We start from the raw sequence: 27986 nt of genomic DNA, 5'->3' as shown, positions 1-27986 counted from the left end.
TTATGTCAGAGAATATTTTGCCTATATTCTCTTCTAGGAGTTTTATGGTGTCGTGTCTTATATTTAAGTCTTTAAGCCATTTTGAGTTTATTTTTGTGTATGGTGTGGGAGAATGGCCCAACTTCATTGATTTACATGTGGCTGTCCAGCTTTCCCAACACCACTTGCCAAAGAGACTTTCTTTTCTTCACTGTATATTCTTGACTCCTTTGTCAAAGATTAATTGACCATAGGTGTGTAGGTTTACTTCTGGGTTCTCTATTCTTTTCCATTGATCCATATGTCTGTTTTCGTGCCAATACCACACTGTAGCTTTGTAGTATTGTCTGAAGTCTAGGAGGGTTATACCTCCTGCTTTGTCCTTTTTCCTCAGGATTGCTTTGGCAATTCTGAGCCTTTTATGGTTCCATATAAATTTTAGGATTATTTTTTCTAGTTCTGTGAAAAATGCCATGGGTAATTTGATAGAGAGGGCATTAAATCTGTAGATTGCTTTGGGCAGTATGGCCATTTTAACAATATTAATTCTTCCAAGAGCATAGGATATCCTTCCATTTCTTTGAATTATCTTCAGTGTCCTTTATTAATATTTTATAGTTCTTAGCATATAAGTCTTTCACCTCCTTGGTCAGGTTTATTCCTAGGTTTTTTTTTTTTTTTTGGATGCTATCTTAATAGAGATTTTTTTTAATTCCCTTTCTGATATTTCATTATTAGTGTAAAGAAATGCAACCGATTTCTCTATGTTAATTTTATTTCCTGCTACCTAGCTGAATTCATTTATCAGTTCTAGTAGTTTTATGTGGAGTCTTTAGGGTTTCCAATATATAGTATCACAACCCACTCATATCAATGGACAGATCTTCTAGACAGAAAAACAATAAGGCAACAGAGATCCTAAATGGTACAATAGAACAGTAAGACTTAATTGATATTTTCAGGACATTACATCCAAAGAAAACCAGAATACGCATTCTTTTCAAGTGCACCTGGAACATTCTCTAGGATTGACCACATCTAGGGCACAAAAGAAGCCTCAACAAATTTAAGAGCATAAAAATTATTTAAAGTATCTTTTCTGACCACTATGGCATGAAACTAGAAATCAACCACAGAAAAGGAAATGAGAAAAAAATGATTACATGGAGACTAAGCAACATGCTACTAAAAAACAATGGGTTAATGATGAAATCAAAGAGGAAGTTAAAAAATACCTTGAGGGCTTCCCTGGTGGCGCAGTGGTTGAGAGTACGCCTGCCGATGCAGGGGACACGGGTTCATGCCCTGGTCCTGGCAGATCCCACATGCTGCGGAGTGGCTGGGCCCATGAGCCATGGCCGCTGAGCCTGTGCGTCCGGAGCCTGTGCTCCGCAACGGGAGAGGCCACAGCGGTGAGAGGCCCGCGTACCGCAAAAAAATAAATAAATAAATAAATAAATACCTTGAGACAAATGACAATGAAAACACAAACATACAAAATCTATGGGATGCAGCAAAAGCAGTTTTTAGAAGGAAATTCAGAGCTATACAGGCCTTCCTCAAAAAACAAGAAAAATCTCGAATTAACAATGTAACCCACCACCTAAAGGAATTAGAAAAAGAAGAACAAACAAAACCTAAAATCAGCAGAAGGAAGGAAATAATAAAGATCAGAGAGGAAATAAATAAAATAGAGATTTAAAAATAGAAAAAAATCAATAAAATTAAGAGCTGGTTCTTTGAAAGAGTAAACAAAATTGACAAACCTCTGGCCAGGCTCACCAAGAAGAAAATTGAGAGGACCCAAATAAACAAAATAAGAAATACAAAAAAAAAAACAAAAAAAAACCATAGGAGAGTTGAACTATGAACAATTATATGCAAATAAATTCAACAACCTAGAAGAAATGGACAACTTTCTAGAAACATACAGCCCACCAAAATTGAATCAAGAAGAAATAGATAGTTCGAACAGACCAAGCACTAGAAGTGAAATAGAATCTGTAATTTAAAAAACTCCCTACAAACAAAAGTCCAGGACCAGATGGCTTCACAGGCAAATTCTACCAGACATACAAAGAAGAACTTACACTGATCCTTCTCAAACTCTTCCAAAAGAGTGAAGAGGAGGGAACATTCCCAAAGTCATGCTATGAAGCCACCATCATCCTGATACCAAAACCAGAAAAAGACACTACCAAACAAGAAAATTATAGACCAATATCTTTGATGAATATAAATGCAAAAATTCTCAACAAAGTACTAGCGACAAAATCCAACAACACATGAAAGAGAGCATACACCACGACCAAGGTGGATTCATCCCAGGTTCACAAGGATGGTTCAACATACGCAAATCAATTAATGTGATGTACCACGTCAACGAAAGAGAAGACAAAAATCATATGATCACCTCAATAGACGCAGAAAACGCATTTGATAAAATTCAATATCGCTTCATGATAAAAACTCTTACCAAAGTGGGTATAGAGGGTCCTTATTAGTTATCTATAGGTCTTTATTAGTTATCTATTTTATAGATAGTAATGTGCATGTGTCAATCCCAATCTTCCAGTTTATCCCTCCCCCCGACCCCTGCAAATAAACTTACGGTTATCGATGTCTTGGCTTTGGTGGACTCTGGGACTTCAGAAAATCCTACTACGAATGTAGTCAAACCAACTGATATAAAGAACACTGGGTTTAGCACATTAGGTGACCAATAAATGTTAAATAAATGAATGAATAAGTGGTTTTATTTTTTCTGTTTGCCAACATTTAAGTTAAGCGTCAGTCTGTATATTATATAATATGTTGTCCTCATTAAAATATCTATTTAATGTAAATAAAAGTTGGAACGTACTTCAGAGCATTTGATTTGCCTTTCAGGATTGTGCAGCTCTGCCAGACTTATGCTGTAACCAAGCCACATGTAGACTCAATGTTGGGTCAGCTTGTGCTACTGGACCGTGCTGTGATGCTTGTGCTGTAAGAGCCTTTTAAAAATTTTGTATTACCTACATTAGTAATGTTATCATTTTTTATAATATTTAAATGTTCACATTCTGCTGTACTCAATATGCTTTACTTCACCCCACCAGTTTATAGCAAAAGGACAAGTGTGTAGGGCTTCCACTGATGAATGTGATCTCTCTGAATATTGCAATGGTACATCTGCAGCATGTCAAGAAGACCTTTATGTTCAGGATGGGCATCCATGTGCAGAGAATCAATGGATCTGTGTGAACGGAAAATGTATGAATGGGATAAAACAATGTTCGGAAATATTTGGTGAAGGTATTTATCATAATTTGATTTTCTGTATATATTTTTTTCTGGAAACTAACATACATATCTTTATATATATTAGAATAGACAAAGGATATTATGAAATGAAGCTATTAATATGTCAAAAATATATTAACCTCTAGAGGTATAAAAATAGAAAAAGATAGTATCACCAGGAAAAAAAAAAAACTGAAACAAAACTCAATCATTCCAATAAAAGAAAGCACTCAGAGAAATTAAGAATTGGTGTAAGTCAAGTATTTGTTTTATAATCTAAGATAAATAGAAGAAGAAGAATATAATAATTAGAAACTAAAAACTAATAAAGGGGAGAAAAACAAAAGCAATTAACATATTTGATTAACCCAAAAGAAGGCAAGAACAGAGTAAATAAAAGAACAAAGGATATGAAAATAAATAGTAATATGTATTGATATTTACATATTTAGCAATTACATTAAATATAAAACCTGTGTTAAATATTCAATTTAGGGAAAGGATGTAGCAAGAAGTGACAATGCAACTACAAGAAAATGACTAGAAAAATCAAGGTGTACTGCATTGATGATATTTTTAAAGGCTTTAGAGTACAGTGAAACCAAAGACAACTAATTTAAATCTCTGCAGGATAGAAACTTTGCCTATCTTAGGGAACAACTGACAGCCATTTATGTTCCTAGGGACATATGCAGACTCTGAAAGTTGAAGATCAAGCTTGGCTTAGCTAGAGATCTTCAAGAAAAAAGAAAGATAAACTAGAAAAGTTTTAGCAGTTGGAATTGAAGGGGAGGGGCTGTCAAAACCATAGGCTATTTTTCCATGAGGTGTCTGCATCTTTGGAACTTAAAAGCTGCTCAGAAATTGGTCAATTTAATAGATTAAAAAAAAAATTTACAAGGCATTACGAATGTTCTTGTAGTCACAAGATGATCAAAGACCAAATGGTAGAGGAATTTTACCTTCAAAAAAAATCTTAGTCTTCCTCCAGAACCTTTTGCTACATTTTCTTTTTTTTTTTTTTTTCTGTACGCGGGCCTCTCACTGTTGTGGTCTCTCCCGTTGCGGAGCACAGGCTCCGGATGCGCAGGCTCAGAGGCCATGGCTCACGGGCCCAGCCGCTCCGTGACATGTGAGATCTTCCCGGACCGGGGCACGAACCTGTGTCCCCTGTATTGGCAGGCGGACTCTCAACCACTGCGCCACCAGGGAAGCCCCCTTTTACTACATTTTGAACTGCCTGTGTTGGTAGGCCAGGAAGCTATGCTGAGACTAAAGGGCATATATTTATCCCTGGCAAACTTTCAGTGAAGAGAAGATAAATGTTTGCAAGGCTCTCAGTTGGTAGGGTACAAGGGTCACACCCAAGATAACGAGGTGAATCCAGAATAAAACTGTACATCAGCCTTGGCCCATATAATTGCCTGATTGGACTTAGGTGATCACTGCCTTGCCCAATCTGCCTAACTGATCCAACCATCATATAGTTGGATCATGTCTTATAATACAGTCTGTCAATCTCTTCTTTTTGATTGAAGTGTTTAATCTATTCATGTAAGTAAGGTGATATTTCCATCTGCTGTTTTGCTATGTGTTTTCAATATATCTTATACTTTACCCTCTGTTCCTCAATAACCTCTTCATTTGTATTGAATAGATATTTTCTAGTGGAATAGTTTAATCTCTTTGTGGTTTCTTTTACTATATATATTTAGTTATTTCTGAGTGGTTTGCTTGGGTGTTACAATTACTATCTTAAAACGTTCAATTAATATTAACTTCATATCAAAAGTAAACAAAAAGCATCTTTATACCTCTGTTTTCCCATCCCTTGTTCTATTTCTGTCAAACATCTTACATCTTTATGTAAGTCTAGTGAAAATGTTTTATAATAATTGTTTTTATGCAATTATCTTTTAAATTCTATAGAAGAGAGTCCAAACAATAGATATGTTTATACTATCTGTTATATTTTCTTTTACTTTATTTGATAGTTTACTATATTAGCATTGTGTTACTTCATGAAGATCCTGGTTACCTCCTAGTGTCCTTGGATTTCAGCCTTAAGGATGCACTTTAGTAGGTCTTGCTGGAAAGGTTTGCTAAAGATGAGTTCCCCCTGACTGTGTTTATCTTGGAATGCTATCATTTCTCCCTTAATTTTCTGAGGAGAGTTTAGCCAAATATAGAATTCTTAGTCTTTTCCTTTCAAAACTCTATAGATATCAGCCTACTGTCACCTGGCCTCCTTGTCTTTAATGAAGAGTGGAATCAATTTGACCATGATCTGTGGATCTCTTTAAGATTATTCCATGTGGAGTTTTTAAAGAAATCTTCTTGTAAAAATATAGATATAGGTATACATTAAATTTGAAAAGCTTTCAGTCATTATTTCTTAAAATACTTCACTGCCCTTTTCTGTTTTTTCCTCAGTTTTGGAATCCCTATATGCCAATATTTCATACGCTTGATGTTGTCCCACTGGTCCATGAAACTATTTTTATCATTTGATTTTCTTTCTTTCCTCGCACTAGATAATCTCCATTGACCTATCTTCAGGTCAATAAAACCTGCCAGATTAAATCTATTGATTTTTAAATTTCTGTAGTGAAGTTTTTCATTTTAGTTAATACAGTTTTCAACTTCAGAATTTATATTTGGTTCCCTTTTTTATTTAAAAGTCTATATTAGTATTTCCCATTTAGTTTTTAAGAGATGGTTTCCCCTAGTGACTTGAACATATTTGTAACTTGAACATATTTGTAATAGCTAATTTAAGTCTTTGTCTACTGGATTCAAAATTGGGGATCTCTGAGGACATTTTCTGTTGCCTTTTTTTTTTTTCTGGGTATGTAGCATAATTTCATTTTTTTGCATATAGTGTAAATTGAAAAAGAAACTAGAAATTTTAGACAATATATTTTAACAATTTTGATTCAGATTTCTCTAAGGTTTGTTGTTGTTTGTCATACTGCTCATTTGTTTAGTGACTTTCCTGGACTAATTTTTCCGGTTCTGTATTCCGTGCTGTGTGCATCCACTGAGTTCTGATAGTTCCACTGATAGTTTGTTTTTTTTTTCTCCCAAGTTCTTGTTTTTATTTTTAAGCCAGGCTTCCTAGGGAAACTCCAAATTAGTACAATTTAGTGCCAAGCCAATAACCCATCAGATACCCTTCAATGCCTTGACTCTTTATTTTCTACCCTATGCCAAGGATAGCTTCAAGCTTCAAGCTTCAGGCAGTTTGCAAAACCGCCATAGCTTTCACTTCTTGCTTGTTCAGGACCTAACTATAATCCAGAGAAGTGACTGGGGACTTCTCTTCCTCAGGATTGTTCTTGGCATGTGTACATCTTTTTAGACCCAGTTATGTGTTAAGCTTTTCAACATCCCTTTATGATCATCTAGTTCTCTAAGGCTTCCTTTTAAATTCCCAGCAGGCTCTTGTTTGCCTCAACTGCTGTAATGTTGTTGTCACCTTGCTATTATTTCAGTAATTCCCTGAGTTTACTAAGGCTCTTTTTCCCGCTGAGCCGAGCTCTAACTCAAACCAAATAACAAAATCACCCTGGGAACAGAGATCTTCTAGGTAAGTGAAAGTTTGGAAAATGTTCAGACTGTGCTCTGGTGATTTTAACAAAGCTCAAAATAGGTCAGACCTCTTCATTAGCTGTAAGGCTGCTGGCTTTTGGCTACCCTGCCACTGAGGAAAGATGAAAATATCCCCAAATTAATACAGCACTGAGCTCTCTGTCTTAACAATTGTATCAGCCAGGATTCCACCAGAGAAACAGAATCTTCCCCTGTACCCTGTTTATTTTATCTTTATATACCCAAATCAGATGCCATCCCCTCAGGCCAGAGCTTCAGGACAAGCAAAGAGGTCTCTCTCACAGCGAGACTAATCCTGCATTTCAGCCTGCTGTCTGTGCTGTGACCTGGGGCTAAAAACGTCTAATTGTTAGCAGCCCAGGGGACCCAGGAATGCAAACCCCCCTGGCCACTAGAGCCAGGTGATCTAGGGGTGTCCCTGGGAAGCACCACACATAAAAACCAGAGCACAAGATGCATGCAAAGGCTCCCCTCTGGGAAATACTGGCACTCTGGAGTGTGGCAGGGTGAGAACATGACATTAGCACTCACCCACCAAAGTCTCTGTGAAGGGTTAGGGCAGGTCCTTAGACATGGGTTTCATTAGAAGCCTGCCCCTCAGGCCACAGCTACTGAGATAAGCTGACAGGCCTCTTACACAGAAAGACTGGGCTCCTCTGACTGCTGCCTCTTGCTGTGCCCTGGGTGTGGTAGCCAGTTAAGAACTCTGTCTCCTGTAGTTATAGTCTTGTAGGACCCTTGAGCATAAACCACACATCAGAAGCATTTCACAGTTCTCTATAGCCTTGTGGGTCTCGTGGACATGAGTGCTTGTTGGTTATCAAAGCTGGATGTTTTAGGGGCTCATCTTTCTGGTGCAGGTCTTAAAAGTTGTGGTGCCTGATGTGAGATCCAAACACTTCACCCCTCAGGGAGGAGCTCCACGTTTTGAGTTCCCTCCCAACTGTGGATCGCCATTGCCAGGATGGGTTTCCAGCAAGGTGGTGTCTCAGCCTTGCCTACCTGCTTCAGTGTGGCTTTCCTCTTGTTGGCTCAGTGTGAAGTGGTCACTCCGCCAGTTTTTAGGTTTTCTTCACCGGAAATTGTTCCATATGTAGCTGCAGATTTGGTGTATTTGTGGGAAGTTGTGAGTTCGGGATCTTTCTACTTTGCCATCTTGAATTGGAACCTCTATTTCCGTCAGCATTTTAAAGGGGTTACTCCGCTGTCATATGGCTTTCATATTTCTGACGAAAAATCTGTCATGTTGTGTCTCTTTGAGCCATGAAGACACTCTTTGGTCTTTGGTTTGTAGCGGTCCTCATATTATCTGTTTGAACGTGTGTTTGTGTGGAGTGCGTGCGCGTAATTCTGCTTAGTGTTCCTGAGTGCCTTGGAACTGTGGTGTACATACTGTATTATTATACAGATTTTTAACTTTCAGTTTATGTTTATATTATATATATATATACATTTATATATATATACATATACATCTCCATAATTATTTCAATTTATTTATTTTTGATACATTGCCTTCTTGAAGATTTATATCCTTTGTAATTAATTTTAGTATATATATGTACCATGGTTCTCCTACTCAATTACATGTAGATGTCTCTATTTTATATCTTTTCTTGAATATTTTACATAAAAGCATATTCCTAGTTAAAATTTTTTTCACTGTCTTCATCTTCCATTTTTGACTTACAGAAACTGTGTCTTCATTCTAAATGCTTCTCTCATATAGACACTGCAATCTTATATAGATACATCCATCTTTTTCTTCTGTTAAGTATATGAAGTAAGAGACTAATCACTTTAATTAAATCAGAAACCAATAATTGTTAACATTTAGTTAGAGTTTTGATTAGGTTCAGTCTATATCTAGTTCACTGTTGTTTCTAGGGCATAACTCTCCAGGGCTTTCAACTGAAAGATTGTATATTTACTGAGACTCTTTCCCCTGGCAGGTATGTAATCACAATGCAGAAACTGCAGAAAAATATGCTCTGCTTTCTGGAAGTCACCTCCTTATATTTTAATCTCCTTCTCTTCACATGTTTAGAAGCAGGAAAATGTCTTAAGAGGGGACTATACTATATGTTGAGGCCCCCGAGTCTCTTAATTTTATCACTATAGTCGTAAAAGATCCTCCAACTTTGGCCTTATTTATGTCCAATGGCCTGCTTCCCTAGCTAAGCTTATAATTTTGATTTCTCACACATAGCTATGTTTCCAAGTGACCTCTGGGATGAAAATCAACTGCTTATTTTCAGTTTACTACTGCCTCTAAGACTGTCAGCTGAGACCCTGATGGGTCCACAGGGGCTCCTCTTATGCTGTGTCATTTTTCTTCACAGTTAAATCTCCCTATCAAAAGTTTTTGGCTCAGTCCTCCCATTAGAGTAGAATTAATTGAGTCATGATAAACTGCTCTTTAAGTAGACTGAATCTTATGAGAATTAAACACATAATGTGTGTGGATTGAATAGTAAATATGAAAATAAATCAGTTGTGACTCCAAGAATTTTTGGTCTGGGGAAATTAGGATAAAAAAGTAAGATATTATTTTAATGATTTGTCTTGAAAACACATTTATATGAAAACACTATTGACCAATGAGTCAATTATTTGTTTAAAAAAAGTTTCTTATATACTTATATATTTCTAGACTTACTAAAAATTAGAAGATAAACTGCACACTGTAGTTAATCCTAAGGTATCTGTTTGGATAGTAGACAAGATGCTTTCAATATTTAAATATTTCATTGAAGTAGTTTTTTTGTGATTTTAAAACTAGGTTTTATTTTCAATTTTGTATTATGCTCTTATTTTGTGCAATATTGTAAACAATCTCAGAATTTTAAGTGTACTCATTAATTATTTTAAATTAATGTAAGTTCAATATGACTAACCACAAATTTTTATTTTTCAGGTTCAGGTTTTGGTACTCAAGAGTGTTTTGATCAACTTAATTCTAAGACTGATCCATCTGGGAACTGTGGCTCAAATGCTTCAGGGTACACACAGTGTAGTCCTAAGTATGTTCTAGGAAATCTATCTGAGAAACTTTATTTATTGCTTTATATTTGAAAATACCATGAGATAATTTACTTTACATGTAAGTGAAATGTCACTTGATCATGAAGTAAGACTATATTTAATCAAATTATAAATGTCTCAAGTACAGAATATCTGTACTTATCTTTCTCACACATCCAAACTATCCCTTGTTCCACCCCACAGAGCATTTAATTTACATATAGGTACATTAATTTCCCATTAGTTAGAACGACTGATCAGTTTTATTTTGCATGCTGTCACTTTAATTTTACAAAGGATGATCATTCTTCATAGTGATCTAATAAAAATGCATGAATTTTTACTATCCAGGAAGTAAAGCAATGTGGTTAAGAACATATACTCTACAAGCAGACATCTTGGTTTCAAATACTAATCCCAATACTTACCTACTTGTGTGACTTTGGACATGTGCCTCACTTTTCTGATATGTAAAATATGCATATCAATTTCACTAACATCATTGAGCTTGTGCCAGTGTGGAATTTAGATACTCTATGAAAAGCACTTAGAATGGGACTGACACATATGAGGGTTAATTGTTAACTACTATGATTATTATATACTAGAACTAGAATTAGGGTTAATTGTTAACTACTATGATTATTATATATACTAGAACTAGAATGCTACTGTTACTGTAATATTTTACTTTGATACTATTTCAAACTTGGTTTGATAGCAAAAATAATTTCTTGTTTGCATGAATAGCAAAAAGACTTCCCATATAGCCTTTACTCAGTGGTTTACATTTTGCCCATTTGCTTTATCCTTCTGTTTTTCTAACTCTCCTCTCCTTTCCTCCCTTCAAAACGATTTTCCTAAACCATTTGAATGTAAATTGGTTACTGTGTTTCATTATCCTTAAGTAAATCATTGTGTTTTCTTGAGAACAAAGGTTTTTTTTTTTTTTAATGGCTCTATTGTAGCTGTCAACCACAGTTCTCAATAAAACTTCATTCATTATCTCAGTAAAGTATTTATAGGTCTTTTGTCTTGTTCAGGAGCAAATCCAGAGTCACGAGTTTGTTAAATTTTAATCTAGAACATTCTTTTTGTTTCCATTTCTTTTCCTGTTTTTTTTTTCTTAAAAAAAAAACTACAGGCCAATTATTTTGTAATATTTTCCTCAAATTGGGTTTGTTTGATATTTTTCATCATTAGATTCATGTCGTAAATTTTGGCAAGCTTGCCACTGAAGTGGTATTGTACAGTCAAGTGCAATTTTTAAAAGGTACATGCCATTTTCTCTCAAAGTTGGATATTTTAAGTTAAATTATTTGGTAACGTTAATTTTCTTTAGGTCTCTATTGTAAAGTTACTCTTTTCCTTTGTGTTTAATGTGTTAATATGGGGAGAGTTAATATTGAGACCATGGACATATTCTGTTCTTCTTCGAACTTTCACCCACTAGTATTAAGGTTCATTGATGATTTTCTGACTCCATTATTGCCTCCACCTTTAAGCTAGAAATGTATTGTAGAAAGAAGTATTCTTTTTATTTATTTATTTATGTTTGTGTATTTATTTATGTCAGTTCAGACTCAGCAATTGTTATTTGACTCAATAGTATAGAATATATTACTATCATTTATTTTAACAGTTACTTTTTCAAATTGTCTCAATTTGGGCTAGTGAGAGTTTCTTTTAGCTGGCCACAATATTCTTTTCAAAAGTCTGTATGACACTTTAAAAACTTACACATTTTTCCAGCACAAAAAAAGATGTTCTAGGCCCCTGTTATATTTTTCCTACCCTTGTTCTGGATTCAGCTGTTTCTCTAAGTAGCCCAGATTCGTTTTAGTAGAGAAGAGTATTTAGTAAACATCTGAGAACAAGGTGTGCTTATTTCTGCCGTTTTCCATTATCTCTAAGTCTTCTCAGACAAAAAAGCTAGAACATACATGTATCACATTTATTTCTATATCCACGTATTATATCTCTGTTGTTAAAACGTGAACTTATAGTGATAATTTTATTTCCAGACACCACAAATATATACAAAGTACATCTTACATTCATAAGTTGCTTTTTCATATGCTCAAGCCCAGAAGCACAAAAGTTTGTTTCATAACTGCTAAAGCATATACTAAAGGAAGCTTTCTAGCTGTTAGGATTATATTTTCTTTTAAATCATTGATCTTTTTATATTAGCTGCTATAAAGTGCTTCTCTGCTAATTGTAATATCTGGGTCATTTGGATATTGATATCTAGTGCTTTATTTGCACCTATATCGCATTTTAACTTTTTTGGCATGCATTGCAATTTTTTGACTTTATATTGGTTACTATGAGTAATACATAATGGAAACTTTGCATATATTTATGACTTTCTGTATAAGTACTTACAAACATTATATTAGTTTCAGAGGTAGAACACAGTGATCCAACATTTTTTATAGATTACACACCATACAAAGTTATCATAAAATACTGACTATATTCCCTATGCTGTATGTTACATCCCTTTGGCTTATCTATTTTGCCATTGGTAGTTTGTACCTCTTAATCCCTTTCACCCATTTTGTGCTTTCTGTACACCTCTCCCTTCTGGTAACCACTAGTTTGTTCTCTGTATCTGTGAGTCTGTTTCTGTTTTGTTATATTTGTTTGTTTGTTTTATTTTTAGATTCCACATATAAGTAAAAACATACAATATTTGTTTTTCTCTGTCTGATTTATTTCACAAAGCATGAAGCAATATACTATCCAGGTCCATCCATGTTCTCGCAAATGGCAACATTTCATTTTTATTTGTGGCTGAGTGATACTCTATTACATATATAATATACAAATAATATAAATATATCTCACATCTTTATCCATTCATCCAATGCTGGGTTCTTAGGTTGCTTCCATATCTTAGCTATTTTAAATAATACTGCTATGAACATTGGGGTACATATATCTCTTTGAAGTAGTGTTTTCATTTTTTTCAGATAAATATCTAGGAGTGGAATTGTTGGATTTTATGGTAGTTCTACTTTAATTTTTTTTTTTTTAGGAAAGTCCATACTGTTTTCCATTTGGCTTTACCAATTTACATTCATACTGACAGTTTACTACAGTTTCCCCACATCTGACCAATGCTTGTTTTTTTTTTTGGTCTCTTTGATAATAGCCATTCTGACAGGTGTGAGATGATATCTCATTGCGGTTTTGATTTGCATTTCCCTCATGATTAGTGATGTTTAATGTCTTTTCATGTACCCGTTGGCCATCTGTATGCCTTTGGGAAAATGTCTATTCAGGTCCTATGCTGATATTTTAATTGATTTTGGGAGGCTGTTTTTTTATTGAGTTGTATAAGTTCTTTATATATTTTGGATATACCTTTGCAAATACCTTCTTCCCATTCAGTAGGTTGCCTTTTTGTTTTTTGTTCGTTTTTTTTGTTTTGTTTTGTTTTTACGGAACGCGGGCCTCTCACTGTTGTGTCCTCTCCCGTTGTGGAGCACAGGGTCCGGACGCGCAGGCTCAGCGGTCACGGCTCACGGACACAGCTGCTCCGTGGCATGTGGGATCTTCCCGGACCGGGGCACAAACCCGTGTCCCCTGCATCGGCAGGCGGACTCTCAACCACTGCGCCACCAGGGAAGCCCTCTAATATGTAATCTTTTTGTCCGGTTTCTTTTACTTATGTTTTTGAGATTCATCCATTTTGTAGCCTATATCAGTAGTATGTAGCTTCTTATTACTGGGTAATATTATATGGTGTGAATATAAACATTTTAAAATTATGTACCACTTAATGGGCATTTAGAATGTTTCTAGTTTAAGACCATTAAGAACAATGCTGCTGTTATATAGAGAATGGATAAACAACAAGGTCCTACTGTATAGCACAGAGAACTATATTCAGTATCCTGTGATAAACCATAATAGAAAAGAATATTGAATATATATACGTATGACTGAACCACTTTGCTGTACAGCAGTAATTAACACAACATTGTAAATCAACTATACTTCAATAAAAAAAATCAAGAACAATGCTGCTGTGAACATTCTTGTGCAGTATTTTGTTTGTTTGCTTTGTAAAGCCATGTATTTGTTTCTCCTGGGATATAACAAGTGTGAAGGTGCAAGTCTTTATGTAGACATATTTTAAAATTTCACTTGGAGGCACACTTAGAAGTAGAATTGCTGGGTCACATGGCAGGTATATGTTCAACATTTTAAGAAGCTTCCCAAATATTTTCCAGAGTTACTGTACCATTTTACATTTCCAGCAAATATGTATCAGAGTTCTATCTTCTCTACATCCTTCTCTACATCACCAACATTTGATATTGTCATGACTTTTTGTTTCCTTGTTTATTTGTGTGTCATTCTAAAGAGGTATCTTACTCTGGCTCTAATTTGCATTTACCTACTGATTTATGAAATTACCACCCTTTCATGTGATTATAAGGCATTTGTATATCTTCTTTGGTAAAATGTCTTGGTAGATCTGTAGCCCACGTTTAAATTGGGTTTTGCTGTCGTTATTGAATTGTGAAAATTCTTTTACGTATCAGAATAGAATCTTTATCAGATATATGAATTGCAAATATTTTATCTAAGTCTATCTTTTCTTAGTGACAACTTTTTGAAGATCAAAAGATTTTAATTTTGATGAAGACCAACTTATCCCTTCATTTTTTTACAGATCTTGCTTTTGGTACAATACCTAAGAAATCTTTGCCTCATTGCATAAAAGTGATAAAAGCAGAAATGTTTGTTTTGTTCCTGATTGTAGGGTGATAGCATTCAATCTTTCTACTTTATCCATGATACTACTGGTAGGTTACACATACAGCTCTATCAATTTGAGGAAGTTTCTGTCTGTTCCTAGCTGGATGAGACAGTTCATCATGGTTCAGTGCTGGATTTTATGAAATGCTTTCTCTGTGTCCTTTGAGAAGCTTCTGTGTTTCCCCCCTTTATTTTATTTTATTATTATTATCTTTTAACACCTTTATTGGAGTATAATTGCTTTACAATGGTGTGTTAGTTTCTGCTTTATAACAAATAGAGACTTGTGAAGTCTCCCTGCACATAAATGGAGCCTCACAGCCGCTAAGGATGTGATGTAAGGATAGCTGACAGCCAGCCTTTATGGAACCACTCTCTCCAGAATCATGGCTCCAATTTCTAGCTACTCCATCCCGAATCTTAACTGTGACCTCAGTCTTGGGCTAACAGTGCTGCTGGTTTTACATTCATTCCCTACTACATTTGCTACTTTTACTCAAAATGCTGCTGGGTGAGACTTTTTGCTCTCTGCACCAAATCAAAGATGATCCCTCTGGCACTGAATTTATTGGTTTTAATGGCCAGCCTTGCCCTGGTAAAACGACAGCTGAAAGAGTGTATGGGAGCAGACCCAGGCAAGAGGACCACAGCCTTTCACTATTATTACTGATTTTATGGCAACTTTACATAAATGCTTCTCGATTTGTTGTTTGCTTTTGATCATCAGTTTCCATAGCCCTGAAATGTTTGTTGTGACAAATTTGCACAGTTTTATACTTATTTGGGGGGAGATAATTTACCTATATCTTCTCTCTCTCCTACCCCCCTCGTTAAGATTTAACTACACAATTTATTTTGTGCCTGATGTATCACAAATCCTAGAACTGACTCATTGATAAACACTCTCATCTAACTAGGAATAGAAAGAAGCTTCCTCAATCTGATAAAGCTATATGTGTTTTGTACTTCTACAAGTTACATCTAAGATAAATTTCCTTCAATGGGAAGAACTCAGTTCACATTTTCTTTAGTCTGGGGCATCTATTGATAAATTTTATTAATTATTGTCTGAAAATGCCATATTTCCTTTTGAAAGATATTTTCTCTACCCACAAAATGCGAAGACACTAGATATTTTGTCTCACCTTTGAGTCTGTCATTCAATAATCTGATCTCCATTATTTCTCTTGGAAAGTCAGTCTTAAGTTGTATTACTGTTCTTTTGTTGTTAATGCTTTTTTATTTTCTGGTTACTTTCATGATTTTGTCTGTGATTTATGCACTATCATTGTGATGTATCTTAGTGGTTCAGTGTTAATATTTACTGCATGTACTGCTTCTTGAGTGTATGCCTCAGTGTCTTGTCAGTTTGGGACCCATGATGTGGAGAGTACATATTATGTTTGAAAAACAGAAAAGGAAATCCAATCATACCAGTAATTTTTAAAATTTTACTAATTTTTTATAATAGAATAAGCTTGGAATCATGTTTAAGAATCAAAAAAGGAATAAAGAATTGTTACCAAAAAAATGATAAGGCTAAATAGAAAGTAGTTCATAATTACTAAGATGTTGTTACTATTAACAATGCAGGAAAGGCCCTCATATTTTTTGGTGTTGCACAATTAATTGCATACATCTTTTAGCAGCCCTTAATGCTTTATTTAAATCTGTTTGCTTTAGAAATGATATTCTAATATTTCTCTGTATTGAAAACTAATGATTTTTATTTGTTGGTAAATTATAGGGATGTGCGGTGTGGAAAATTACTGTGTACATATGACAAAGGAATGATACTTAATATTCCAAATGCCACTGTTTTGTATAGCAACATAGATGGACACATCTGCGTTGGACTGGAATATGCATATGATGATAAAGACAGCAGAAACATGTGGGTAAAAGATGGAACTGTCTGTGGTCTAAATAAGGTATGTAGTCTTTTATTAGCAACTAATTTCCTAATTTCAAATTTTAAATGCATATTTGGTATTTTTCTCATAATTTAAGTGTACATTTAATTTCAAAAAATAAGAAAGTAGAAAGTTTTGAAAATGAGAAAATTTTTAAAAGAAAAAATATAACCTGCATTCATGCATAGATATTATCACTAGGAATATTTCATTGGCTATTTAGTACTTTTTTCATGGAAGTCATATGTATTAACTGAACTGAGAATCATACAGTTCATTAACTGTTTTATTAATTATCTCATGTTACACAGGGAGTATTTTTAATGTCATGAATTATATTTTGATATACTTACTTAAAATAGCAGTTAAAGTAACATATGCCCATTTTAGTGATGAAAATAATAAAGGATTCACAGAGTAAAGGAAAAATCAATCAAAGGCACATAAATCTGAGATTTAACTACTCTCCATTTTCATGAACCTTCCATCAACTCATTTTATTAATTGAAGTATAATTGATTTACAATATTGTGTTAGTTTCAGGTGTACAGCATAGTGATTCAGTATTTTTGCAGATTATATTCCATTATAGGTTATTACAAGATAATGGGTATAATTCCCTGTGCTATACAGTATATATTTGTTGCCTATCTATTTTATATATACCACTTTGCATCTGTTAATCCCATACCCCTAATTTGTCCCTCCCCACTTTGATCTCCCCTTTGGCAACCATAGGTTTGTTTTCTATATCTGTTTCAGTTTTGCATATATATATTCCTTTGCATTCTTTTTAAGTTTCCACATATAAGTGATATCATATAGTATTTGACTTTCTCTTTGACTTATTTCACTAAGCATAATTTTCTTTAAGCCCACCCACATTACTGCAAATAACAGTATTTCATTCTTTTTTATGGCTGAGTAATATTCCACTATATAAATAAATTTATAAATATATATATATACATATATATATATATATATATAAAAAATCACATTTTTAAATGCAATAGTCTGTTGATGGGCACTTGAGTTGCTTCTGAGTCTTGGCTATTGTAAATAGTGCTGCTGTGAACATTGGGGAGCATGTATCTTTTTGAATTAGTGTCTTTCTTTTTTCCAGATGTATACCCAGGAGTGGGATTGCTGGGTTGTATGGTAATTCTATTTTTACTTTTTTAAGGAACGTCCATAGTGTTTTCCATAGTGGTTGTACCAATTTGCATTGCCAGCAAAAGTGTACAAGGGTTCCCTTTTCTCCACATTCTCCCCAATATTTGTTATTTGTAGACTTTTTGATGAGAGCCATTCAAAGAGGTGTGAGGTGATACCTCATTGTGTTTTTGATTTGCATCTCTCTAATAATTAGCGATGTTGAACATCTTTTCATGAGCCCGTGGGCCATCTTTATATCTTCTATGGAAATAAGTCTATTCAGTCTACTGCCCATTGTTTAACTGTTTTGTTTTTGTTTTGATATTGTGTTGAATGAGCTGTCTATATATTTTGGATATTAACATCTTGTTAGTTGCATAATTAGCAAATATTTTCTCCGATTCCATAGGTTTCTTTTTGTTTTGTTGATAGTTTCCCTTGCTGTGCAAAAGCTTTTAAGTTTAATTAGATCCCATTTGTTTAGTTTTGATTTTACTTCTTTTGTCTTAGGAGACTGATCCAAGAAAATATTGCTACAATTTATGTCAAAATGTATCCCACCTATGTTCTCTTCTAAGAGTCTTATGGTTACAGGCCTTACATTTAGGTCTTTAAACCATTTTGAGTTTATTTTTGTAAATGTTGTGAGGGATTGTTCTAATCTTATTGTTTTACATGTGGCTGTCCAGTTTTTCCAGCACCACTTGTTGGTGATACTGTCTTATCTCCATTGCATATTCTTTCCAACTTTTTCTCCTATTTCTTTTTATAGCATGTGATTTTTTGGTTAAAAATTGGACTTTTGAAAAACAGCCATTTCTCCCACTGTTTGCAGTCTGGCTCCGTGCCAGTGTAGTCCTTTTCTAATTTCTGGGGTGTGCTCTAAGCCTTGGGAGTAGCCTGAGGAGAAAGCTTGTGGTCTCTGAGATCTCTGTGAATATGCGTCTTTCCTGGGTCTTTTTGTGGCTTTTCTTATTCCCCACATACATGTATGTTTTTTAATGTCTTATTTTTCCAAATAGTCTCATGCCAGGGTTGCCTTGGAGCCTTAGATGGTCTATTGTATGTTTCCACCCATTCTCTCTGCTCCAAATGTCTACAAGTCTTAGTTTCCCTGCAGTTTTCCTGAGCAGTGTCCATCTGAGATCTGAATTAGGTGGAACAGAGACGAGTCTTCAGGCAGTTCCCAGACAGGTTACAATATTGAAAATAAGGTGTCCTCTACTCCATTCAGTTCAAGAGAGGGAATTGGAAACTCAGCTGCTGTCTCCTCCAGACCAAGACTATGGCATGCCCAAAAAGTAGTGGGACAAGGTTTGAGCAAAATACTACAAAACTTTCTAACATTTTGATGGTGGCTTTTTGTTTGTTTGTTTGGGCATTTGCTGAGCTGCAGTAGACCTTTGACGGCTTCCAGAGCTCCTATGGGTTGCTTTAGCCAGTCCTTCTCCCCCTCCCCCCCTCCTTCCCCTCCTCCTCCTTCTTCATCTTCTTCTTCTAGGATCTCTAAAGGAGAACAAGACTTGGGGCTTCCTAGTGCACCATTTTGCTGATGTCGCCCTCCAGATTATTTTTTCAGGATTTGGTAAAACCTGCTTTTAATTCTGTCACTGGCGTGTGGTGCATATAATCACTTAAATACTACATCCTTAGCCATTGACGACCACGGGAGGAATGCTGGCTTCAGGTTTTGGTTACTTTTGTGGAATCACATTGTCTCACATTTTCTGTGCCTAAAAATAATTTTTATTTTATCTCAAATGCGTAGTATTATTTGATATTACAAGTAAAAAGAAGTCTCAAAAAATAATATTTCTAAACTTTTGAGCTTTATGCTTAGCTTTCTTATTCCATTACTTGTACCACAACCAAGAAAGTTAGACATACCAGAGACCTTGGTGTCATTGCTCCATCTCTCTTTTCATCCTTTATATACAATCTATCACTAAACTTAGGTGGATCAAACTATTTAACTCTGTCTCAAACACAACCACTGTTTTTCATCAACACTACTACCACTCAATTTCACTCTATGGTTGTCATTTTTCTGGACTACTGTAATGTTATTCTAGTTTGTCTTTCTATATTTTCTCTTGCCTTTTACATTCTCTTTTTCAAAACCTCCTTTTATCAGCTTTCCATCTTCCAATTAAATCTCTAACCACCGCCAATTGCTTATAGGTTATAGACCGATTTTCTGATTAAGACTATAAGACACAGACAAACCCTCCATAATAACCTCTGTCACATCACGTATAGATTTTTTCTTGTGTGTGTGTTTCTATATCTTTTACTGCAATATGAGCAACATGAGTTTTGTTGTTGTTGTTGTTCACTGCTGTGTTCTCAGGGCCAGGCGCGTCGTAAGACTCAAATATTTAGTTAATTAATGTTTGAATGGCTGTTCTTTGTGTAACAACTGCACTTCCCTAAATATTTCTTAACAGTTTCATAATAGATATGATGTAGGGTCATTCTGAATACTTATTCTTTTTCTATAAGTACTTTGTCTCTCATTTCTATGCTTGATTAAGTCATGTTCAACATCAGAGCTCAATAAAAAAGTTTCACTGTCCTCATATATTAGATAAATTCTGTGTTTTTATTATTTCATAAAACTATTTTATTATAGTATTTATTACACATTTACCTTTACTGTTACTTATTTCACGCCTGTACTTCCTATCCCAGTATAAGCAGGGAAGATGTTTTTATTGTTTTATTTACTTTCAGATAATCAGTCTCATCTAGTGGTGAAAACATAGTAACACTATGAATTAATCACTTATTGTTAGTATATTAATATTTATTGTTAGATGAATACCTCTTATGTCAGTATAATAAGGAATCCTTTTAATTAGATGCCAAATACAGATGTTGGTACAGTTAACTTACTTTGGGATATCTCCTTTTTAGGTTTGCAAGAATAAGAAATGTGTAGATTCTTCATTCTTGAATTACGACTGTACTCCAGAAAAATGCCACAATCAAGGTGTAAGTGTCAGCACTAGAAGCCAAGAATAGAAATCACTGAGGCTGATATTTGGAAAGCAAACGCACAGCTAAACACACACACACACACACACACACAGTCATATTCATAAACCATGTAAGAAAATCAGCCTTATCTGACCTAGCTATTATTTCAAAATTTTAAGTGAACACAAATAATTTTAGCTATTTATAAGATGATATTTCTCCTGTTTCAGCTATGTAATAATAAAAGGCACTGTCACTGTAACCCTACATATTTACCTCCAAATTGCCAAGCTTCACTAGAGTCATGGGAAGGTGGGAGTATTGACAGTGGCAACTTTCCACCCTCAGTACCAGGCCTACCTGGTGAGTATTGATTGATACTTGATTGATACTGATTTCAATTGAAATTATAATTAAAATAACATTTTAATGTATTAAATTTAATAAAATAAGTATTTTGTCTACCAATTTATATTTAGATTATGTTTGGACATAAAACAATACACCATATATGGCTATTTAATTTATGTTTTCCTTCCAGAGACTAATGTGTTATAACATATTAAATATATGTTATAAATAAGGTATGTCAGTAAAGGCCCAGGCACGAAAATAGAAATCACTTTAGCCTTTCGTACAGGAGGAATTCAATACAAGGCATGGGGTAACGCATAACGGCAGAGATAAAAGCCAATCAGAGAGCAGTGAGGCAACCAGAGATTAGCAACACGGGAATCCACTACCACTTCTTAGGGCTAAAGGCACAATAAATGGAGACGTTATTACTAGAACCAGAATCTAAGCCATCTCGCATGACATGTAACTGTGGTCAGGGCTCTATACTAGGGTCTAGAACACAGGTAGAGGTACTCTCCAGCATGAGGTGAAGGTGTAGAGGATACAGGGACACAACTGCAGATGCTGGAGAAAGAGAGGGTTAAATACCATGGCAATTTCTGTCTTCTTGCCCTCCAAATTTTATCCAGTGAATCCCATTAGCCAAATCTAACTAGAAGACCAAAGGTTAAGGAGCTTAGGAAATATAATTTTCGACATTTTTGGTTCAAAGTAGAGATGTATTTTAGAGCAAGCTGGCAGATCCAGTGTTGCTTAGGACTAGATTTCTTTTATATAAAAACCTATGTTTAGGGCTTCCCTGGTGGCGCAGTGGTTGAGAGTTCGCCTGCCGATGCAGGGGACACGGGTTTGTGCCCCGGTCCGGGAGGATCCCACATGCCGCGGAGCGGCTGGGCCCGTGAGCCATGGCCGCTGAGCCTGCGCGTCCGGAGCCTGTGCTCCGCAACGGGAGAAGCCACAACAGTGAGAGGCCCGCGTACCGCAAAAAAAACCCCAAAAGAACAAAAAACCTATATTTACAGAAAATCAAAGCAAGCAGATTTTGAGCCAGACTTAGTTCGTAACATTTCCACATTCATTCCAGCATTTGAAGTATAGTATTTAAGACCATACAGTAATAGATTAAGTAAAAAACATTATAACATACTTACGTATCACCAAGCTATTTCTATGTTAGTGGGAACGGTCAGCTTATCTTCAAATTAACAGCAATTAACTGCTTCTATCCATGCACATGCATGCTGTTTCCCCAGTGAGAAGAGGACTGTTTCCTAGAATCCAGGTTGGTTTTAGTGATGTGATTGAGCAATAAAATATACAGAAGTGAGATTCTGAGACTTCCATGGTCTTGCTGCAGATTCTGATTGGGTTTTCTAGAATACTAATGCTTCGAACTCTCATTATTGGAACACTCATTCTGTTGAAAATTATCTGCTGTATATGAAATTTGACTACATTGAGACATAAAAATAAAAATACAACCACGCAACTAAGCCCTCCCCAAATTCATGACACACAAAATTAAAAGATTAAGTTACTAAATTTAGGGATACTTTGTTGCACAATCTCTCTCTCTCTCTCTCTCTCTCCCTACACACACACACACACACACACACCACACACACACACACACACACACACACACACACACAATTTGGTACCAGATGGTGCATTTATATTTATATAACAAGAATCTAAAACATGTACCATTAGCTTTGGAATTGGGTGGTGCATGGAAGGTAGAACAGGAAACTGTTGACGACTACTGATATATGTTGACATTGTCTCAAGAAGACTGTTGGTGAGCAATTCAAAGACAGCTTAAAAACATGTTATTAGAAGTTGGAGAAATGAGGACATTTATTATGAAGTAGTGAATTGTGTGGCATCCTTGCTGCCTGTGGTAATGTAGAAAGTAGAATTCATGGTTCTGGTCAGCAAGATTTCCAAGTTGGGTGACTTAAGTTACCTATGATAAAATACAAGATGATAGTAATTATTAATAAAGGAACAGTTCAGTTTTCAAGTAAAATGTCTATTTTACTTGAAAAGAGCTAGAATTTATTTGGTTTGAAAATAAAATTAATTTTTATTCCTGAATTCTTCCAGCAAAACATTCTTAAAGTAAGAAATGGCTAACAGCTAAATTTGAGATACTGAGCAATAAAATTTGATCTCAGATAAAAATTGTCAAGCGTATGTAAACCCCTCTGTTAAGACCTCAGGAAAACTTAAAGTGATGCCTCTTAGACACCTTCATCTATCAATATACAAAAAGCCTTCTAAGTATTGTACTGGACTGCCTCTTAAAAACTCTTAAACAATAAGGCTACTATGTATGTTAAATAGGTTATTTTATAGCAGCCTCACCAGAGTCCAATATAGACAGATTTATGTTAAAAAGATTTGTGGGTGTGGTTTCATTTAATGGGGTGTATTTTTTATTTAATACACAAGAAATCCATACATTTTTAAGGAATTACATCAGTCAGACTGAAAACAGTCAAGATAATACATATGTTCTTCAAGTCCTAATCAATTATGGGTAAAAGTAGACTGATAAAGCTACTCTAATGTAAAAAGTGTTATAAGGGCTACTCCTCATGGAAAAGGAATTATAAATCGTAGGGTATAACCAAGAAATCAGAAGCCCAAACTTCATGATTTGTGCATTTGTGATTTTTGAAAATCACCACCAACAAAAATAACAGCAACAAGAAATACAGATGTATATGGTTTCACAAGTTAATTCTGGCAAGTTTTTGCAAGGAAGAAATACCATTTTAGAAAGTAGCAGTGAAGTGACTCCTGTCACCTCGCTGTATGAGGAAAACATATCTCTGATGCCAAATCCAGAAAGAAAGTTAACAAAGAAAAAATTACAGAACAATATACTTCATAAACATAAATGTAAGCATTCATTTGAAAGTCAATCAGTGCAATTCACCAAATTAAGAATTTTTTAAGTGTATATCATTTTCTCTTTTGATGCATAAGTCATTTGACAAAATTCAACACGTATTTATGAATTTTTTTTAAAGGCAACAAACTACCAACAGAAGCAAACTTCATCAATATGATAAAAAGAATCAACAAAAAAATTTTAGCCAATATATCTTATGATAAAATACATCGTTTTTTCCAAAATTTGAGAGCAAGGCAATGAAGTCTGCTCTCACCATGTCAATATTTTACCCTAAGTCATAGCCAGTGCAATAAGTAAAGAACAAAAAATCAGGAGCATGAAGATTAGAAAGGATGAAATTAGACTGAACATGATATGATTAATTACATCAAAAATCCTAAGGACTCTACAAAAATCCTTCTAGAAGTAATAAAAACCTTTCGAAAGGTCAAAGGAAATGTTTAAAAGTGGATAGTATTGCTATATACTAGCAGCAGTAAATGAAAACCAACTTAAAATCAGTACCATCTACAATACTATCAAAATATAAAATATTAAGAATAAGTTTAACAAAAGATGTGCAAGACTGAAACTAAAACAAAAATGCAGATAGATGCTAAACATACAAGTAAATGGAGAAATATGCCATGCTCACCAATTGGAAAGTTTATTATTGCCAAGATGTCAACTCTCACCAAATTAAATCTATAGATAAAAATGACCAATCATAAAAGCATGCAACATTTTAGGTATCAACAATTTGATTCTAAAATACACACAAAAGTGCTTAGAATAGCGAAAGAGCTCTGAAAAAGTACAACAAAGAAGGACAACTTAGTCTATCTGCCTTATATTAAATTTAGAATAATATAGATTTAGTATATAGTTACAGTAATCAAGAAAAGTACAAAGATAGTTCAACGGGAAAGGAAAGTCAGTTCAAAACATTGTATTCTAACAACTGGATATCCACATAAGGCCAAATGAATCTCAAAATTACAACTTACTTCACAATTCATGTGTGATAGACGATAAATCTAAATGTAGAAGCTAAAACTATTCTTGAAAGAAACACAGGAAATGTCTACATGACCTTGAGCTAAGCAATTAATTTCTTAGATGAAACATGAAAATAAATACCAATGCAATAAAAGAAAAGAATTTGGACTTCATTGAAATGCTATTACATATGCAATATTTCTTACAAAAAAAAATTGAGTATTGAGGGAAAATTCAGTTCTTCCTGGGATCACACTATAATCCCTTTCGTCTGTATTATGAGACAGATCTGAAAAGAGACTACATGGAATAGAAGGTTCTTAATAAACAAGCAAGGAATATAGGACTATTATGTAAGAGAAGAGTCTAACTTTGAGCACTTATGATGTCAACTTATCCACTTCATATAAAATATGTTAATTATAAAATTATTAAATGTTTAAACATTTTATTCTAATAGTCATATTAAAATGCAGAAATGGTTTTGCTATATTCCTGGTAGTTGCTTTCAAATCACTGGTGTTTTCTCTCCTAGACAGGCGCTATATTGAGAATGTTTACTATTCCACACCTACGAGATGGCCATTTTTCTTACTCATTCCTTTTTTCATTATTCTCTGTGTACTGATTGCTACACTGGTAAAAGTTTATTTCCAAAAAAAAAATTGGAGAACTGAGGACTATACAAGCGATGGGTATATTAATTTCATATTTAAGATTCATTACTTTTGTAATTAGTTGGCCTACATAGTAACTTATCAATAAATAACATTATGGTGATATAACTAGTAATAATTCCGATTATATATTTATCTTTATATGGAAATTTAATATGTAATACATTAATGATCAATATAATGAATAATAAATTTCTTTAATCTTAAAATAACTTGGACTGTGTTAAGGGTAAGTTTAAGTAGAAATGATTTCTAGTTAGTGTTTATCTACCTCCTTTTACTATTTGATCTTAATTATTAAATATGTATTAAATATTATTACTTTACTTTTTAATATTTATATATTTCAAAGAATTTTGCATACACTATTTTATTAAAACATAGCATGGAAATTTAGGAGAGTAGTTAAGCTTTAAGACACTTAAATAAATTGAGAGGCAGGCAGAGTTGGAAAAGTTTAGAAATTAATATATAATAGTAAAACTGAAAAATCTAGATATAGCCATGGCTAATCTACAGAAAAAACTTTTTAAAATTAAATAACCTTATAAATATCTGAAAATCTGCTTCAAGAATAAAATAAATATTAAAATTGGTTTATTTCCTTTCATGGAAATTGCTATAAAATAATTTCTGCCTTTGAGTTTTACATCTATGCCCTACATCTTAATTAAAATGAAATGAATTTTATTCAAATATTTAAAGAATTTTATTGAAGTATTTAAAGTTGATAATACTAATTAAAAGAGAATATATTTCATAGAAATATTTTGAAAAGTTTATGTAAAATTGCTGAAGTAATATGTAACACATAAAATAGTCACATAATTCAGATAATAAACATATTAAAGGAATTTTCTTATATTAGATGACTTTATTGTGGAAAAACTGGGCAGACTATGAATGGTAAAAAAAAGTGTAAAACTATTTAGCTAATAATGTCATGGATATAAATATGATCTGAGTTCATTTCCAGATAAGCTTACATTACTTTGCTTTTTCCCATATTAGTCTTTCTTACCAGTTAAGAGGTGCTCTTGGTGGTAAGATATTCTTAAGTAGTGACTGCTCCCAGATCTCAGATAGGGATTCAAAACTATTTCAATACTGATAAATGGTACAGAGTTTTGCAGAACCATCTTTGAGGAAAATACAATTTTAAATGGTTATTTTTATTTTTAAATATATAGGCAAGTGGGAAGTGAGAGTGAGACCACAGGCTAGCCTGGAAAACAAAGAATCCGTGGTATCACAGTAAGTATCAACTATTTTAGGATGAGAGGAAGAAACAGACAGAAAATTCAATGTATTAGATAGACAGAAATAATATAAATGTATATTAAATGAAGACAGTAATATAGCTGCATATAATAAAAATCAAACTGAGGCATATTTTTCAGTATTGTAAGCTATATCATAGACATGGTAAATCTGTCACCTAAAATATGTCTTGGAGTGCTATCTTTTCTCTTTTTGTCTAATAATGCTTAATTCTTTAGCATTTGTGTATTCACAATGTTGGTTACAAATAAATTATTGATACATGATAGAACTCTACTTCAAAATAAGTGTACCCTCATGCCATTTGTTGAATTAATCATCATTTTTAACTTGATTGATCATACAGGTGACTTTTCCCCCTTTATTTATTCTACCAGAGTAATTATCTTTGATGGACAGGAAAAATGGAACAGAAAACGTACATGCCTTGCCTAATTACCTGGGATTCAAAACCTGTGCATTATGTCTTTCATCTGTCAAGAAAAGATAAAAGTTTTCATATATAACATAATACCACAAATAACTTATTTGCAAGGAATGCATGTTTATGAGTTTTTATATTACATATTTCTTATTTTTAAAGTTACCTCATAATAATTCTGTTAGTAAGCATTAACTCTGTTAATGAGTAGGCATGAGGTAAGGAAAGTGTATAATACATGCAACACCATGATTAAAGGCCACTGTTATATTTTAAGTTGCAATGGTGTGTGGTTGTGTTATAGTCTCATGGTCCATAACCAATCAAAAGACAACAATAAAAATTTTAAAAAAAAGATTTGGAAAAAAATTTCAACTATACGCTGCTTATAAAAGACAATTTCAGGGCTTCCCTGATGGCGCAGTGGTTGAGAGTCTGGCTGCCGATGCAGGGGACACGGGTTCGTGCCCTGGTCTGGGAAGATCCCAAATGCCGCGGAGCGGCTGGGCCCGTGAGCCATGGCCGCTGAGCCTGCGCGTCCGGAGCCTGTGCTCCGCAACGGGAGAGGCCACAACAGTGAGAGGCCCACATACCGCAAAAAAAAAAAAAAAAAAAAAGAC

The 27986-nt window shown here is 34.3% G+C and overlaps 1 protein-coding gene across 1 annotated transcript in view; it reads left to right on the top strand.

Annotated features, from left to right (window-relative positions):
* Positions 1–27974, top strand: part of ADAM2 (ADAM metallopeptidase domain 2) — an 84225-nt gene extending 56251 nt beyond the window's left edge. Inside the window, exons 13-19 of the mRNA XM_089903556.1 lie at positions 2869–2967; positions 3081–3276; positions 9794–9899; positions 16424–16607; positions 20664–20741; positions 20957–21089; positions 25433–27974. Coding sequence (XP_089759682.1) covers positions 2869–2967; positions 3081–3276; positions 9794–9899; positions 16424–16607; positions 20664–20741; positions 20957–21089; positions 25433–25725 — 1089 coding nt within the window. The 3' untranslated portion in view covers positions 25726–27974. The remainder of the gene's footprint in view (positions 1–2868; positions 2968–3080; positions 3277–9793; positions 9900–16423; positions 16608–20663; positions 20742–20956; positions 21090–25432) is intronic.
* Positions 27975–27986: the final 12 nt, after the last annotated feature.

Source organism: Delphinapterus leucas, chromosome 21, assembly GCF_059928025.1.
Source record: "Delphinapterus leucas isolate spDelLeu-1000000601 "Yukka" chromosome 21, BTC_Dleu_Yukka2, whole genome shotgun sequence".
Taxonomy (NCBI): Eukaryota; Metazoa; Chordata; class Mammalia; order Artiodactyla; family Monodontidae; genus Delphinapterus; species Delphinapterus leucas.
Note: the sequence above shows the minus strand (reverse complement) of the source record. Positions and strands in the feature narration are given on the sequence as shown.